General features: G+C 44.9%; 1 protein-coding gene across 1 annotated transcript in view; it reads left to right on the forward strand.

Moving 5' to 3' along the window:
• Window positions 1-1,626: 1,626 nt before the first annotated feature.
• ext1b (exostosin glycosyltransferase 1b) overlaps window positions 1,627-17,919 on the forward strand; it is a 104,820-nt gene continuing 88,527 nt past the window's right edge. The window contains exon 1 of the mRNA XM_080045599.1: window positions 1,627-3,608. Within this exon, the coding sequence (XP_079901725.1) occupies window positions 2,662-3,608 (947 nt within the window). The 5' untranslated portion in view covers window positions 1,627-2,661. The remainder of the gene's footprint in view (window positions 3,609-17,919) is intronic.

Genomic DNA, 17,919 nt, shown 5'->3' on the forward strand with positions numbered 1-17,919 from the left:
ATGGGGTCGAATCCCGACAACTCACTCTCATTAAATATCTTCATGTCCTGACTATATACAGTATATATATATATTAATTTTACTGCAAATGAACAATGAGGTCATCCATTTCAGCAGATGCCTGAGTCCTGCAGGCGATATCAGTGTTACAACATGTTACAGGCAAATTGCACAGGGCTTATCTTACTTTGGTGGCTTTTGATTTTCTTTGCGCTGTTGGGAATGTGGTTTTAGGGATTCTCGATTTCCACGAAAAGCCGTCTTACAACAGACCGTGCAATTAAGTAGGGCCGATTAAAAAGAAGAAAAAAAACTAAGATGGGGATCTTGGCGATGTGATGGTTGAGACACAATGACGGATGACCTCAATGTCCCCATTTTTGATTGCAGCTGTGGACCTTTGTTGCATGTCATGCCTGTTTCGCTCTCTCTCTCTCTCTACATCTCTGCAGCTAGCCAATAAAGGCAACAACAGTCAAAAAACAAGGGAAAAATGTGGTTAATGGAGTAAAGAGTGAAGGATAGGCTCTGAAAAAAAACACAAGATTACAGGAAATAGTTGTGCAATGAACCTTCAAAGCTTCAAAGAATATCAAAGAGAGAAAGAAATAACACAAATAATAATGTAAGTGCATAACAAAGTAATAGGCCCTGCTGTATGCTGTCGTGCTACCTGTGATTTTAAAATGAAAATAATTACTATGCCCTAAATAGATTACATGAAAGAAAAGACCCAAATAATAATTAAAACATTTGGTAAAAGTTATGTGTAAATAAAGTCATTAGAATATTAAAATAAATACTATACTTTTAGTGGGTTCTAAGAAAGAAGGAAAAAAAACACAAAATCTGTACAAATATATACTTAAATAGACCATCTAATGTGAAACCCACAGTACTGTACATGCAGAATATGAAAAAAAATGGAATGGTCACTAAGAGATAAGGTATGATATAAACATATATTATTATTATAAGATAATATTTCAAATAAATAAACATATGGGCAATGTGCAACCCAAAGTAGGTGCTGAATAGGATAACAAATTAAAAATGGCCTCTTAAACTTTTAGGTTTGTTTGCACAGTGTGTGTCTATTTCAAATACTTTGGTCAAGTCAATGTGTTTAGAGCATGTTGTGGATAAAACATTTTTACCAAAGTGCTTTATGGAGAGAATAAAAATGTAATTAGAAAATTCATATTAAAAATGAAAAGATAAATAAAGTAGCCGATACATAACATTAACACAATATAAGTAGGCTAGTATGAGCTATGAGCATGAATAAATCAAGAAACCCGTCTGAGTGAGTTCTAGCCAGAGAGAGAGAGTGCAAACATGCACTCAGTAAACCACTCAGCCTGAATACTAACTGAATATAATTTCCCAGTGAGGGTGCTTTGCTCTCTGGCACGTCTCCAAACAACTTCCATAAGCCCACAATTAGATAATTCGCACATGCGGCGGAGGACTCTCCGGTTATGAATGGGTGCATCCCCCGCACCCCCCTCCCTCCAAGTCCCGCCTCTTCCGCTCCCAACAGACGGACCAATCAGCGGCGCCGGTGCGCATCGATGGGACGTCACGTCAGCTGCCGTCGTGTCGGGATTGGAATGTTACCGACTAACAATCGGAACAACTGAGCACTCGGTAATTGGACACTAGGATCAAGGAATCCCGTCTTTTTGAACATTTTTCTCAGCTCCTCCGCCGGCTCTGAGGCTGCTGTGTCCGTTTCCCCTCTCTGTCGACCGGATAACTTCAGATCTCGCTGCGTGGCTCCCGGCGTCGACCAGGTTTTTCATTCTCAATCGTTTGAGGATATGAGAGGGAGGTTGTGATAAATAAGAAGAGAAATGCAGGGATTCGTCAGGTTACAGTTGCACCGCTGAGCTGCTCTCCCCTTCTCTGCGCTACGTCGCTCCCTTGGTTTCTCATTTGTCTTCTCATTTTTACCCTCTTTCTTTTTGCTTTCTTTCCACACGGGACCATGGAGCGATAAATGACTGGGGGAACAGGACGTGTATTTATTCTACCCGGGGCTGTTTGGATCGGAGCGCGGCGTCCACGCCGAAGGCTTTTTACACTCGCTGGTCAATGTGTTACCGAGTTTAACATCAGAACATTGGGGTAGCCTACGTTCTAGGCTACCTCTCCGTCTGGGAGAGCCTCGGGAACCCCTGCCGCTGTAGCCTATACAGCCCGGGGGGAGAGAGTTCCCAGACGGCTTGTCGGACAGTGTTACCCCCCCCCCCCCCCCCCATTTAAATAGCCCCCCATCACAGTGTGAATGAGGGAATGAGAGGAAGCGTGTTGTGATTGTGTCCGAGAGAGAGGGCTCCGTCCGTCCCGGGCAGCGCTGGGTGTTTAAAGGCGCTGTCTCTCTGTGCGATATGGTGAAACTCCACAGAAGAGGGAGAACGGGACAATACTTTTAAAAAGGAAAAAAATCGCCCACATGCACTGGATCAATTTTCGGATTTGGGAACCGAATACGCCGAAGGGGGGTTGTTGTTGGGGATCCGTGGAGGAGGCTGCCGCCGGAGGATGGAGCGGTGTAGCCGGGGTTGTTGTTGGTGAAGCGAGCCTCACTTTGGGCCACTTCTTTACATTTCTTCTCCGTCTTCTTCCCAAACAACCGGCCCCCTGTCGCCAGGACACATGCAGGCCAAAAAACGCTACCTGATCCTGCTCTCCGCCGGTGTATGCTTAGTGCTTCTCTTCTACCTCGGCGGGGTTGAGCTTCCAGCGGCGAGTAGGAGCCGGCATGACCGCAGCCGGAGTACCGGGTACCGGCCGGAGCAGCCCTGGCCTCACTCCTCCGACCCGTTACACCTCTTCGTGCCATGGGACCAGACGGACACCGAGGAGTACAACCTGCACATATCCCCGCGGCAGAAGAGGGACGTCAACACGAGTGTTTACAAAGGCAAGCGGTGCCGCATGGATTCATGCTTTGATTTCGCCCAGTGTCAAAATAAAGGATTCAAAGTTTACGTTTACCCGCAGCAGAAGGGGGAGAAAATCTCAGAGAGCTATCAGAATATATTATCGACCATCGAGGGGTCCAGGTTTTACACCTCGGACCCCGGACAGGCGTGTCTGTTCGTCCTGAGTCTGGACACTCTGGACCGGGACCAGCTGTCCCCGCAATACGTCCACAACATGAAGACCAAGGTGCAGAACCTGCCCCTATGGAACGATGGCAGGAACCACCTCATATTTAACTTGTACTCGGGGACGTGGCCGGACTACACGGAAGACCTGGGCTTTGACATCGGCCAGGCCATGTTGGCCAAGGCCAGCATCAGCACGGAGAACTTCAGGCCCAACTTCGACGTGTCCATACCGCTGTTCTCCAAGGAGCACGCGAGGACCGGTGGGGAGAGGGGCTTCCTCAAGTACAACACAATCCCGCCTTTTAGAAAATACATGCTGGTGTTCAAGGGCAAGCGCTACCTGACGGGCATCGGCTCGGACACCAGGAATGCCTTACACCACGTGCACAACGCGGAGGACGTGGTGCTGCTCACCACCTGCAAACACGGCAAGGACTGGCAGAAGCACAAGGACGCGCGCTGTGACAAGGAAAACGCCGAGTACGACAAGTAAGTGGAAGTTACTGAGGTGCTTAATTGCAGATGTGGTTTCTTTTATTCTTGTTCAAAGACTTTTACGCACGAGATCCGTGCGCACGGAGCTGTCATCCACATCCAACAATGGAGCAGCAGGGTGTGCACCCTTCAGGGTTCCCAGGCTTTGGTGCAGGGTGTGTGTCTGTGTGTTTGAATATACTATTTTTGTGGGAACCAATTTGAGTTATATACCTCAGGAGTCAGGGAGTTTCTGGAAAGTGAGGACATTTTAGCCGTTTCTCACTGGGACAGGCCTTCTAAAGGGCTGTTTGAGGGTTAGGACAAGGTTTTAAGGTGCAGGTTAGGGTTAGGGTTAGTGTAAGGATTAGAATGAGTCAATTGGCTTTGATGATTAGGGTTAGAGCAATGGATTCGGTTGTGCATCACATGTATAGCCGTGTAAACGTGTGTGTAGCAGTTCAAACCGACTTACACCATGTCCTTCCTAACTGAAAAGCAAGCAACATAGAATATAAGTTTACTTTCCCATTTTTCAAATCTCGACTCACAAATCGCATTCCCAGCTGCATCTCATAGTCAACCAACATTTTTACGTGCCCCCACTACATGACTGCATGGTTTGCCTCCTTCGCTCCACCTCCTGCTCTCTTTCAAGCATAAAGTCAAAGATCTGCAGCCAGTCTATTAGCTCCCTGGACAACCCCTCTCCCCTCCCCTATACCTCTCTCCCTCCTTTATTTCCCATGGAGGAAGCATCTTCCAGCTCCACTCCATGGCAGCCCAGCAGCCACTACCAGAATATGCACCAGCATGTTTCTTGCTTTGCAACGTGTACTTAGTGCAAAGTAAGTGAAAGTTAAGTTTGATGTTTTTTTTTTTACTCTGAAATTAGCACCAGCGCCTCTCAGACAACTTATAATGAAAGTTGCTCGCAGCTCGGCTCTCGTCTTTTCTGACGTGTGACAAGTTTTGGTGAGAATAATGAAGCGATTTAGTGCGGGGAAATGAGTCATAATGGGTTAATTATCACCTTTCGTTTGCAGGAGTGAGTGCCATCTTTCCCACTTTAGCCCCCAGGGAAAGTAGATTACCTCTAATTTTGGAGGTTTCAGTTTTGTCAGGGTGGCAATTAATGATTCCCCCCTTGGGATCAACAGCTGCAACTTGAATGCTTGGAATGTTTTAATATAGAGGGTGAGCCGTTTGATGTTTACATTGCCGGATTACTTCGTGATCTCGGCGCTGTCGGTGGTTCACTTTGTCAGTGTGTGACACCGTCTCGATCTGCTTTTATCAACCTGTCCATCCAGGGCCTTTTGTGTAAAAGCCTGGACAAACTCAGGCATGTGATAACAGCACTTGTCGACATTGTTCCTCGTGAGTGTGTTACCTGTACACACACACACACACACACACACAAACACACACACACACACCTTGTCAAGGTTAAGGTGGAAGGGACAGATGGGGAACATATGGAAAGTTAGCCTACACATATTTCCATCTGATCAATCAGACAGAGAGAGAGAGAGAAAGAGGGGGGGGGGCCTGGGGGAAGATAAGAAAAATTACATATATACGCAGAGGGAGGAAGTGACTCTCCTTGAACTTGAGATGAACTCGCAAGAACTCCAGCGCCTCTCAGACAACTCATAATGCAAAGAAAGCAGAGCTCTAGCAAAAATTCCACAAGCATGCACTTGTCTATCCATTCGTTATCCTTTTCCCCCCCCCCCCTCTCTCTCTCTCACTCTAACACATACTCTCTCCCCCGCTGTCTCCCTGGATTCCTTGTGCTCGGTGTGTCACCTGGAGTGATATGTCATCCATTATCTGACATTCCAGTCGTCTCTGGACAGCCTATACCTCTGCTCCACTCCGGGCTGTTTTCCCTTAGGAACCCTCCGTCTCTAGGGGGAACATCTCTGTCCCACAATCAGCTGATTGACTCAGGAGATCCCGGGGAGTTTTTCGGGTAACCCAGAGCGTCCACTGCCAACTCTTTCCACTGTGATGCGTAATGCGGTTGATTTACTTTGATCAATGTGGCCGCCTGTTATTCATTTCATCCCCAGCATCGATAGCTGTACTGCATTTGATTTCTGTCCGATGCTAAAACTCTGGAAATTCAATTCCCTCTTCTTTACACAACACTTTTACAGTGTTTTCCGCGCATTGCTTTTGCTTGTTATACTCCCGTCACCTCAGTGATTTTCACTCTTCTTTGCGAACCATTTGAGACTTGACTTCTTCCTATGTGTGTGTTTGATTTAGTGTATCCTCCTGTGTTTGAGTTGCTAGGCTACTTTGGCTTTTGGCAACATAGTGAAACCAATACATTTAAAGCTGGGTTTTTTTTCTCCGTTTTTTTTCCTGGTATGATTTTGAAGCCTGTTTAAATTTGATCAAACGAGTGCCTTTCATTTTAATCTAATTTAAGCCCCTTTGGGTGCCAGCCCGTGCTTTGAAAAACCCCTGACGTCGCTCTCTCAGGGTAAACAGATCTATATGCGGCCGGCCGGTGTTAGCGCTCCATTTCCACAGGCTGAAGGGCAGGACAGGCCATGCCTTGCGGGGACGCTGTGGTGCAAACTGAGGAATGCACACACGTGTCAGAGCAGCTGTTAACGGTTGAGGAGGGAGCACTGCCACGCCAGGCCGCCCCGCTACACAGTATAGGTTTGTACCTGGATGCTCTCTGAGAGTAGCCCAACATATACTTTGAGCACAGAGGAAGGGATGCGGCAGGCTCTAGCCTTGCTTGTTTGCAATCAATATGCATCCACCCGCCCACCACTAACACACACTCAAACATAAATCCATACATACACACACACACACACACACACACACACACACACACACACACACACACACACACACTGCTGCCATGGCTGGTGCTGCAGCCAGGCTCATCTTTGCCTCCTGACCTTTGACCCTGTTGCCTTCCAAAGGAATGCTCCTCCACAAAGGAATGCAGTAGCAGCAGGAGGGCAGACTGGAAGCCATGTACGTAGGCACCTGAACCCAGCTCCCGCCCACGCACACACAATAGCGCCGCACTCCACACACGTATGATTCAATTGATCGTTCTTAGCCGCAATAGCTTTCATTTGGATTCACTCTGGTCTATTTCCATGGCCAGGCGTTGATGAAAGGGCCCATTCACTGCTACATTATCCACTAAGTTTTCAGAGCTTTGTGACAATGATTCGGGGAGAGGATGGTAAAAGGCCATTACAGGCTCCACAGTTGAAAAATGTCACCTTAAGCGGGATATTGCTGAAATGCTTTGCCTTGGGGTGACTGAACCCTCCTTCGCTTTGCATACGTCAAGCAAGACGTGTCACTATTTCACTTCCTGAAATATGAATCACTTCAAAGTTCCAACATGGTATTTTTAGTTTGTGTTATGTCAGCAAAAGTGGACGAAAAAAGGGATGTTCTGGTTTGCCCTGCCCTGGTTTATTCTCCCTACAACGACACACTTACCTCTGTATGTAGCCCAACATTTAATCCAGCATTTAAGTAGTATAAATGCTCCCTATCCCACTGGGCAAGCAGATTATCCTGCAAAAAAAAATCTAAAGTACAATCTCATCTGTTACCCGAGTCAATTGCTTAAAGCACATCATCATTACTATTGAGTGTTCCATTAGAGTCCGACTGCGCATATTCCTTTTTATTTGCCCTTTGTTAAGCCCTTTCTCTGGCTCACATCATCCCCCATTTAATACCTAACCAGCTTTGTTGGTTCATATTGACTTTGTACTTCAGCTACTTGGCTGGCAGCTGCCGCTCAAGGTCACCCGGGGGAAAAAGTAAAAGAGGGAGGAAGAGCAGCAGCACAGAAAGAGACGTTAACAGAATGAGATAGTGGAGAGGAGATGCGGAGGAAAGAGAAGCAGCGCAAGCGGGTGTGAGATTGAGTGATAATATTGCGAGTCCATGCGAGTTGGGATAAAAAAAAGAAATGGAGAGTCCTGAAAATTGCGCGTGCAGTATGATTTTTTTCTCCTTCCCATTAGGAGTCAATGACAGTAACATCAACCAAGCGCTGCGGCATTTTCATTTTCATTTCCCATAACTGTGTCATCAGCAGAAATGTTCCCACTTGAGAAGAATTCTCTCAGAGGCACGAGCGGCTGAGAGGGAGGAAAGGGTAAGGAGGCCAGCCACTCGTCTCGTCTCCTCCTCTTCCTACCTCAACCTTCCCCCTCTCTATCAGAACTACATGGAAACGCTGATGTGATTTGGCTTGAGATGGCTCCCTGCCACGTTCCCATTTTCACTCTCTCTCTCTCTCTCCCTCTCTGGCTTGACATTTTGTCGCCACAACGCCACAGAATGAGAGGCAGTAGCAAAGGGAAGAAAACCAGCAACACTTCCTCTTTACCTTATCTCTGTAAAACATTATTATGAGTGGGAATGACCGGCGGTCCACGTCATTTGATAACGGACTCCTGGTTTGAGTTTCTGGAGTGCAGAGCGAGTGGCAAACACAGTCATGTCGCTACCTTGCTGTTTGGCAGGAGAGGGTGTTGCCATTGTTTGTTTTCCTGTAGTCAGATTAATAAATCATGCATATTTCATATTTGCCTGCTCTCTCTCTCTCTCTCTCTCTCTCTCTCTTAGATAAAGCACAGAGCTTGTGTGATGGAGAATGTTAATGATGTGGAAGATAATGCGTTGTGAATGTGGTGCATCATAATTGGAACTCTTTCATAATTCGGTGTGTGCATGTGTGTCAGACAGATTTAAGCCTGGATTAGACAAAACCTCTGTTTGTTTTATTTTATCTTATCAGACCGTCCATCCATCTGAAGTCTCCCCTCTGACATTCACTGTTTCTGTCTTTGTGTCTTCTCATACACACCGTCTAGTTTGGGTATTGGAGTAGCTTTGGCCTCATTTGGTGTTACGCATGTGGGGCAAGCATAGATAGTATATAAAGGGGGGCAAGTCACTGTGTCACCATTATACGAGAGAAAGTCAACACCACCTCATCAGGGTATTTCTGTCCGTCGGTGCGTCTGAATCTTTCGTAACCGGTGTTTTTCTAACAGTTATAGTTTCTGGGGACAAACTTAACAAGTGTTCCACTCGGTCCGTAACCTTATTGGAAAAGGTTTTAAAAAAAATGCCCATGACAAGTTCCTAGAGGACAAAGTTATGTCTTTTTAAATAGCGGTCCAAAAATAAAATGCTATAATTTACAGAATAGATACAGCAAGTTTTCAAAAGATAGAAACAAAAAAACGCTCATATTCCACCAGTCTTCAAAGTTTTTTTTTGTCTCCAGCATGCAAAAAATAGTCATAGTCAATTAGGAGAAAAAGAAAACCAGAACATATTCATATTTAAGATGCTGCCACAGGTGAATTTTTGGCATTAAGAAATGTCATGTGGTTAGAGTCAATCAGTTGACAGTCGATAACTTGCTAAATCTTTTAATAATTTGAGCTCTTCTGATCTCAGATCTGTTCAAATGTATTCAAAAGTTTGTCTTGCTCCTTGTTTTTGTCTGTGTGAGTTTAGGCCATATATGGCTGCTCATCCATCCGTCTTTTTCGTTTTGTGTGTGTGTGTGTGTGCGCGCAACCCTGTGTTTTGGGTCTTTGTCTCCAAGCATGGGCGTGTGAACTCGAGCGTGTGTTTGTGTGTGTGTGTGTGCACGTGCACGTAGGACGACTGGGGTCATGACCCCGCTGTCTGTCCCCTTGCTGAGTGACGAAGGCAAAGCCCCGCTCGCTGACCCACATTCATTGAAGGATTACCAGCACAGCCAAGCCGCCCCTGCCTTCAGAGGTGATGGCGTCTTCCGTGGAGGAGGGGGGCTGGTGGACATGAACTCGACACACACACACATGCACACACACACTCATTCAGAGTAGACAGTGAAACCCAAGTAAACCATCCTGCCCTCCCTGGCCAGCTGCCTGCCAGTTGGTGGGGAGAGATTGATCAGCTGGGAGGGTTCCCCCGAAATGAAAATCGATGAGGGTATTAGCACTGCAGTGGGCTGGTCCCTGGAATAATTTCCTCTATTAAAAAGCTGCTCACTTCCACTCTTGAGAAAATAACTGATCTGAAGGCTTGTTGTGCTTGCGGTAACAATAATTGAAAGAGTCGGAATAACAAGGCATTAGAAATGCCTTCCATTCCCAGGACTGTCAGGAAAATGTTTAAGAGGAGTAAATTAATGAGAGGCACAGGCACGGTAGTAAAAGCTGTAAACTCCCCTCACTCTCTTCTTTCTGTCTTTCTTTCTGTCACTCCTGAAGCTCTCTCATCCTTATCTATTGCTGATACAGGGATGTAAAAAGATTGCAGGCAGACACGTACTTAAGCAAGTAATCGTGGTGATTTTTTGGGAAGGCTGCCACAGGAAGGAAACAAGAGGAAGGAGCGGATTGGGTCTTTGTGAACTCAATTACACTAGACAGGTATGCGACTGGCTGAGGCAAAAAGTCAAGATCAGGACCGACATATGATTGGCTCCTCATTAAACTCTGTGCTGTGGAAGTGATGAAAAGAAGGATATGGCTGCTGTCTGAGGGTTAGGCAAGCACGATGCGTTCCGAGTCTTGACTTTTGTAATATAAATGAAAAAACAAGATAATCGCTCACGTCTCGGCCTTTCCCTGTGTGGCACGGGGCGAGCTGAGACAGGGGGCGACGCTGCTCTGATCGCACATTCCCGACTCCGTCATTCCAACATTCCCACGTTCAGCTGCTGCAGGGCGTAATCACCGTCCTCCTGGTTTTTGTTGTGTTGTTTTTTTTAAGCCTTTGAAAATCGAACATTCACTTACTGAGTCTTACTGTTTGAAACTCTTGAATTCTAATGGCCAACTCATGCCAAGTCTGAGAAATGTCAACTCTGTCTGAAGTAAACTTGGCGGGCCTTATAAAGAAAATGACAAGGATGATATTAATCAATTATTCAGGTCAATGCAAGGCTCTACTTTCTGATTCAACAACACATTTATGTCACTTCTCATCCCCTCTGCTTGCCCATTTGACTGATCAAGTGGACACGGGTTTCCCTGTGACCGAAATAGGCTGTAGTAATATGTCTGCTTGTTGTCTTTTTGCACCTACACTTGGGCTTGTTAGAGCATGAGAGGTCAGTGTGGGTGTTGCTGTTGGTCCCAGTGCTCCCAGGGATTTGTCCCCTCTTCCTGAATGACTGTACGGTCCCCAGGCTGTGGAGCACGTGACCAGAGTTGTCTCATCAATGAGGGGCAGCATGCAGAAACTCTGGCGTATATCTGCCGTGGACACTGACATACTCAAGAGTCAACACATGCCCAATTGCAGAGCTCATAGGTAGAAGATGAACATTTCCTTCTAAATAAGAAAACAGAGCATAGTCCAGCAGCGATGTCAGCAGTTGTTGCAGACCTCGACTCCTGTGTGCTCCGTGACTCCCTCGGGGCACTGCAGCAGGGGAGGGAGAGCTGGGTGAGAGGTGGCATAGTAGCTAGTTTTTATGGCAGCTTTTAAGGCCCCGAGAGGCCGTTCAGCAAACACCTACTGGTTGCACATCAATGGGACTTTGGATCGTTGACGTCAGCTTGCTTGCACTGACCTCCCTTCTTCACTACTCGCCACCACAGGAGTGAAAGCAAACACTCAGCCCCTCTGCTGGTATTCATATTCAAATAGTAATTGGTAGAAGGAGAGGGCAATCTGAGTCAAGGCAGGGAGGATGTGCTGGTTGTGTTGGAACGGAGGGGGGAGTTGAAGGGGGCAATAGCTTAAAAAAGCATTATGTCACTGAAGAATGTGTGCATGGCTCAGTGTGTTGAAGGGGCCAAGGCTTCAAGGAGAGAAAGAGGGTTTTGTTGGAGCTGATCTGACTGCCTGGCAGGCTGATGGAAAGGCTCTTTTCCCCGTCTGGGTTCATCATGCTTTATAGTCCTAGGTCTGACTTCCACTCTCAGGGTGTAAAAGTTGGGACTGCCCCCGGGCGCTCCAAAGGGGTCCCATTGTGCTAAAGTTTGCTCTCTTTCCAGAGGGAACGATTGTGCCTTGTTGACACCGCAGCCTCCCCATATGGTTACCCTTTTTACTCCCTCATGTTTAACCCCTCTCCATCAACGTCCCGACTCTCCACTACTGCTGTGGCCTCTCTTTTGCCCGGTGCATCTCTTTGCTTTTGCATTTTGAGGGCCTGGGCTCAAACTGGAAACAATGGCTGCTCACACAGCTCCGGACCATCAACGACCATGCCCTGGTTTGGCAGATTCCACGACACTTCACGGATCAGTGGCTAAGCCAAAACTAACTGGGGAGGAGGAGGGGAGATTGTAACAAGGGAAGAAGGCATCTGGTCTCAGTGTGCCCGGAGTGTGGGTGTATAATTGACCAGAGAGAGGAAGGAAAGAATCATTTTGGTTTATTGCTGTTAGTCCCGGTTTCCTTGGCAGTTTGGTCGGTTGGTGCCGTTGCATGGTGTTTATTCATGAGCCTGGCGGAGGCCTCCTTTTCAGATAAAGTGGAAGAGTTCATGCTTGTCTTTTGGGGAGGCGAAGTAGGACAAAGTACATCTGCTGGTGTTGATGCTGGATATTTTAAATGAAGACCCAGTCTCCTTCTTCTCTACCATTTATCCATGCCTTTTTTCTTCTCCTCGCTCTTTCCAGCGCACAATTTCTCAGCCTCTGTACAATGTAGTAATTTCTTCAGTCTTGCACTCCCACAGTCCCAAAACAAAAAGCCCACGTACTTCACATTTTAATTCCGCATTCACGTGAAAAATCTTTTCCCGCATGACTCATGACCCTCATTACTCATTACATCATGGATGGAAACAGTTTAGGAATAAGGACAGTTCTTGTTGCATGAGTCATATCCTTAAGAGATTCAGTGGTTACAGGGCATTTTTTCCACAGGTTATGAATGCCTCTGCTGCAGATGCAGCTAGTGTTGGTTCTATATTCAGACCTATGCCGAAATTCCAAGGCACTGAAGTAAAGGGGCGAAAATATGGAAGACTTGTACGTTTTTAGATGCTTCAGCAGCCAATGCAATATGTAGATCCCTACAGAAGAGCCACTGTTTCGTAACAGATAGATTTGTAAGTATTGTGTGCTGCCCTTAGTGAATGTGCCGCCAATTACAGAAACGTTGAGCCTAGTAGCAGCAGCATCGGTTGGAGGTACGTTGGTGGCCAATTACATCTTGGTTTTGAGTGGCAAAATAGGCGAAGTTCTCTTGATTAACAATGTCCATTATCAGCACCAGTTGAGATGCACCTGACTTAAATCCCTACTGCTCTGGTGGAGGTGTTGAGTTGCTTTCAGTTAAAGATTTCCTGTACCAAGAACCCATAAATAACTGCAAATGTAAGATGCAAGGCCAAATGGATGTGGCAGCAGGGCTCAGTTTCCTCTATTCTACATTTGGTGGCCTGGGGAGGACATGTTCAGACATGCCTGGTAAGATGACAAAATTGTAATCATGTTGTGGACCTTAGCTGCTATATGAACACAGAGAGTGTTATTTGACCTCTGGGTTGATTCACCTTCTTTGAGAAGGTAATGATAGAGCCACCGGGATACAATCAACAACAACAGCATGAATTGTGATTGTCAGATTTTTCGTTTCTTAGATTTACACCCAGAAGTCTACAGACTATCTCCAAATGCATGACCTGGATGCTCATGCATTTATATTTCAGCCCAGAGTCATGTTGCAATTTAAAATATATGTTAATGGACAGCAAGTTTCAAGAAGCAACTTAACCAAAGTTTCCACTGCTCAGAATACAGCAGGGTATGTGGTGGTCGATTCTCAGTGTGGACCGTACGTATTGACATTCATGAGTATCTACTGCCTGCTCATTTTAAACCAGGCAAGTCCAAAAGGAGTGTATGAATTTCAAAGACATCTCCCCCCTCTTACCCGTACGACATCACTGGAAAATGTCACAAGATTTTGTTGCCCGTTTATTAAAAGCTTCGCCCGCTGTGTGATATTCTCAAAGTGTTTTCAGTTGCCTTGCTTCTATATTGAGGTGATAGGTCAAATTCCCCCGAGGTTCCCCAGACACAGATGTGTATGTGTGTCCATCTGTGTGAAAGGAAGCGCTTCTGTTTGCTAGTGGGCCCAGTCTGGAGTTTGTGGGGTATCTGGTGACTGGCGCGTGTTTGCTCACAGCTACATAGCTTGCTATCTATAAACACACACTTGTATTCCATTGGGATTGTGGACTTTTCAGGAGTACGAGCTAATAATGTCTGAATATACCTGCTATTTATTGTGTATTAGGCCGGCTTCACCTTTTCTGTTATAGTGCGGGATAGTCTTATTTGTCTCTGGCCTGGACGGTGGAGGATTGCTTTTCTGTCTGCAAAAATGTTTGCTCTGTGGCCGACGAGGGGACAGACAGAAATCTAGACAAGTATGTGTTAAATTTACTCTGCAGTCTGAGCTGTGTTTGTGTGTGTGCATGTGTTAATTTGTGCATATGCATATGTGCATGGCAGTGTAAACCCCTGTGTGTGGAGACTGAGTGCTGATTCAGTACTGTCCACTTTATTTTTCCTGCTTTCCTCAGTAAATATTCTTCTTTTTAAGCCTTCAGGCAACCCTCCCACTCATGCCTCTTTCTCCCTGTCACACACACACACACACACACACACACACACACACACACACACACACACACACACACACACACACACACACGTACACACAGCCCTCCCTCCCGCATACTCAGCAGCATCTTGTTTGGCCGAAAAACCGGAGCTAACTCTAACTGTGGCCACTCATGTGGAACCCCTAGCAGCTACAAAATATGAATTATGTATCAGCGAGAGGAGTTTTTTATTCATGTTTCTTTGCTCTTCATATTAAGCAGAGTGTCCACACATCCCCATGCAGTCGCCCTCATCCTCCTCATAGGGGTACAGTCTGCCCTTAGGATTTAACCAATATTTTCATTAAGCAAAACCAATGCTTCGGACTTCCTGTGCTCTCCATTTGACAAGGAGAAACATTCATTTGAATTCCATCCAGGATGAGAGAGTGACCTTAAATGCCTGTTTTCTTTCTCCTCCTCCTTTGAACGCTGCGTGAATTTACTGAGTTCACACGGTCTGAGGAACAGGGGAGATTCATTATTCAATAAATTGTATTTTAATTCAAAGTATGAAGCGAGACCAAATGAGCCTCAAAGCCGGCGGGCGTCGCTGGATAGCTGATAAGCTTTTTAGAGGACGACACAGGGGAGTTTTATTGAGAAATGGGAACGGACAGACTTCACATCCGAAAAAATACATACCCTGCTTCTCTTTTCCCAGCTGCCATACCTGTTGGGATAGCTGAGGCAAGTCGTTCTTAGAGCTGCCTTTCTTTCCATTTTCCATTTTAAGGGTCCCTAAATAAATCAGGAAATCTCCAGCTAAGGAAAAATCTTCACAATCTTCTTTTATCATTATATCTACTGTATGAAAAAGAACTGGTTAACACAGTAAGTGGCTCCATCTAAACAGTGACGTGAGACCTGACATTATGGCAGACATGGCAATCACATGAGACTAATTCAACGTAACATGCACAAGTTCTCATGCAGGATTGTGTGTGTTGTGTAGGCTACAGATTCCTTACACACAGTTGTGCTCGGCTGCCATGAGCTGCTGTGATCAGAGTCCATGCTCTGGGCACACTGCCCTCTGAAAGTCCACAGAACTGTTAGAAGAGAAAAGGCAGCAATCATCTTCATTACACGTTTGAAGTTTGAGGCTCAGCCACACTATAAAAAAGCCTCTGCACCTGCTCATTTAACCTCTCCACCGGCGCGTGACTCCAACTTTTGCATCTCTCGACCCACAAACTTAAACGTAGCTCCTTTTATATTGTTTCTATTTCATTTTGGTCTACAGATGTGTTACCTATTTCCTTGCTTTATTCTAATATTCTCTCCTTAGTCCTGCTTACAGTCCTGCTTACAGTGAAGTGTAATACAACCTGTCCGGTTCAGTTCTTCAATAAATGTTGAAATGTTTTAAACAGACTTACTGTTTTAAAAAAAAAAACAGTTACCTTAGCTACATAAAGTTGGCGGATAACTTAATGTTAGCTCACCCTGCTGCATTGACACTCGCTGCAGTGACTTTGCAGTAAGGGCCTCCAACTGTCTTCACACTCACAGCAAAAAGTTCTTCTTGGGAAAGACAGACAGGAAGTTATGAGGAAGCAGATTAAATATTTATTCAGTGTTGATTTATTTTTGAACACTTTTATCTAAAGTAGATTAACACTTACACATTAGCTTACAGCAGCAATTAAATTGCAACAATGAGGGAAACATTGTTATACACAGACTTGCTTTTTAGCTGACAATTCCAACGTTGATGAGCATTAGCTACTGTGTCAAATGTTCCCTCTTTATTAATAGAAAAGGGCCTTTTTCGCCAGAGACAATACTTGTCCGTTACAGTCAATACAGATAACATCTGCTGTGTTAAAACCATTATGGGTCCATGGAGCTAAATTAGCATTACCTTCCCTTTCTAAGCCAATCAGAGAGTGAAAAGGCTAGATTAGCGTTTGCTAAAACCTGTTATCCGCTAAGCACTTTAAAGCTGGCCACAGCACCTGTCATCCTCAGTGTCGGTGCATAGGCTTCACTTTATCACATGATATTAACCTTAGAAGCACTCAAGACTGGTATACATTGCTCTTATATCCTATGCATCTTTAATACGCTGCACTTTTAGATGGATAGACCACTTTCAGATATATGGGCATATCTAATTTCCGTGTGTTATTTTGCATGGACAAATCTCTTTCTCTAGATACCTTTCTTCCATGAGAGTCAGCATGTTATCTGTTGCTTAATTTGGTAGATGTTGAAACTTACACCTAGACAGTGATAGTGGATTGACTATGATATTCATATTGAGAAGCCACAAGGTTTTTTTTGGCACAGGTTTTGTATATGTCCTTCCTTATTTGACCCCATAAAATGGCTGTGAATGTTTTCGGTTTGTGTGCCCTTTGTCACATCCTCATCGGATCGTGTCCTCCTCTTCAGGTTAAGACGTGTGCAGTAACCTGTTCTGTCTCGTTAATGATTGCCAGAAAAACATTACCCAACATAACCTTATCAAGGCCACATGTGTCAGGTTGTTGTTTGTCCTTATCAGTGTGTTACTACATGCATGGATGCACATGTTCATGCACACAAGATAAACATGGACAGAGAGGCGGGAAATCTGCCTGTCTGATTTGCCGAACACAACCGGACCATGTTTTTTTCCTGGTGAAATACATGCAACCACCCATGACGGTTTGTAGGTGGGAATGGGATATGTTCAAATGTATTCATTGGACTATTCTTCTCTTCTATCCATTTACAGTGCCATTTTAAATTACTCTTAGTCACTGCCATGATGACACACTGGTCTTTACTGGCAATAATGCTGTGGATTTCTCTGAGCCTCAATGTCTACTGGCATTGTTTGTGTGTTCGCCCACTGAACCGTTTTGAATTGGAATGATCCTATTAACAGCATGCAAGACCTTCCGTCTGTTTTTGAATAGAGACCATGCCATGTTAGCAGAGAGCTCTGCCCTTGTTTTCTTCTTCAAGAAAGTTTCATCACGACAAACAAGCTACTGCCATAGAACAAAATTGGACGCTGAACACTTTATGTTAATGGCCCAGTTAATAGACAATTGAAAGCAGGAGCACATCCAACATTTATGAATCAATATGGCAATAAGTGCACATGTCAGTGGTCACTTAGCATTAGCATTAAAGGGCAATGTTCTGAGTTAATGTCAGCTTTGCTGTTCTTTTCTGTGTGTGTAGTACGCCAGTCACTGTGTTGGTAAAGCAAAGTCTTCCAACAAAATATATTAAAAGTCAACTAAATTCTCTTGGTTTAGAGATAAAACCATTATTTAGTCTGAGTATTGAGTCTTTAGGAAAAATTATCCATTTAAAAAACAATTAGTATTTGCTGGAATGATTGTCAAACATTGGACTCAAAAACTGTGTTGGACATTTTACAATATTTTCTGACACTTTGAAGACCGAACGATTAGTTCAATTAATTTAGAGGAAACAAATTGTCAGATTAATCCCTAAGTAAAACATTGTTATTTCCTTTGGCTGTTGCTTCCTTTTTTCCATGGTTGGATTCGAAAGTAAACCAACCTTTAATGTTTCCATCTCTGATATGATGGAAGTACCTCAAAGACTAAAGTTAAAAGCCTATGTTGAAAAAGTAAAAAAAAACCTGCGCGGATACACATTTAATTTGCTCACAAATTCATGTGTGAACTTTGTTCAAACAAGTAACTT

This window comes from Ammodytes marinus, assembly GCF_949987685.1.
Source record: "Ammodytes marinus genome assembly, chromosome: 17".
NCBI classification, from domain to species: Eukaryota; Metazoa; Chordata; class Actinopteri; order Uranoscopiformes; family Ammodytidae; genus Ammodytes; species Ammodytes marinus.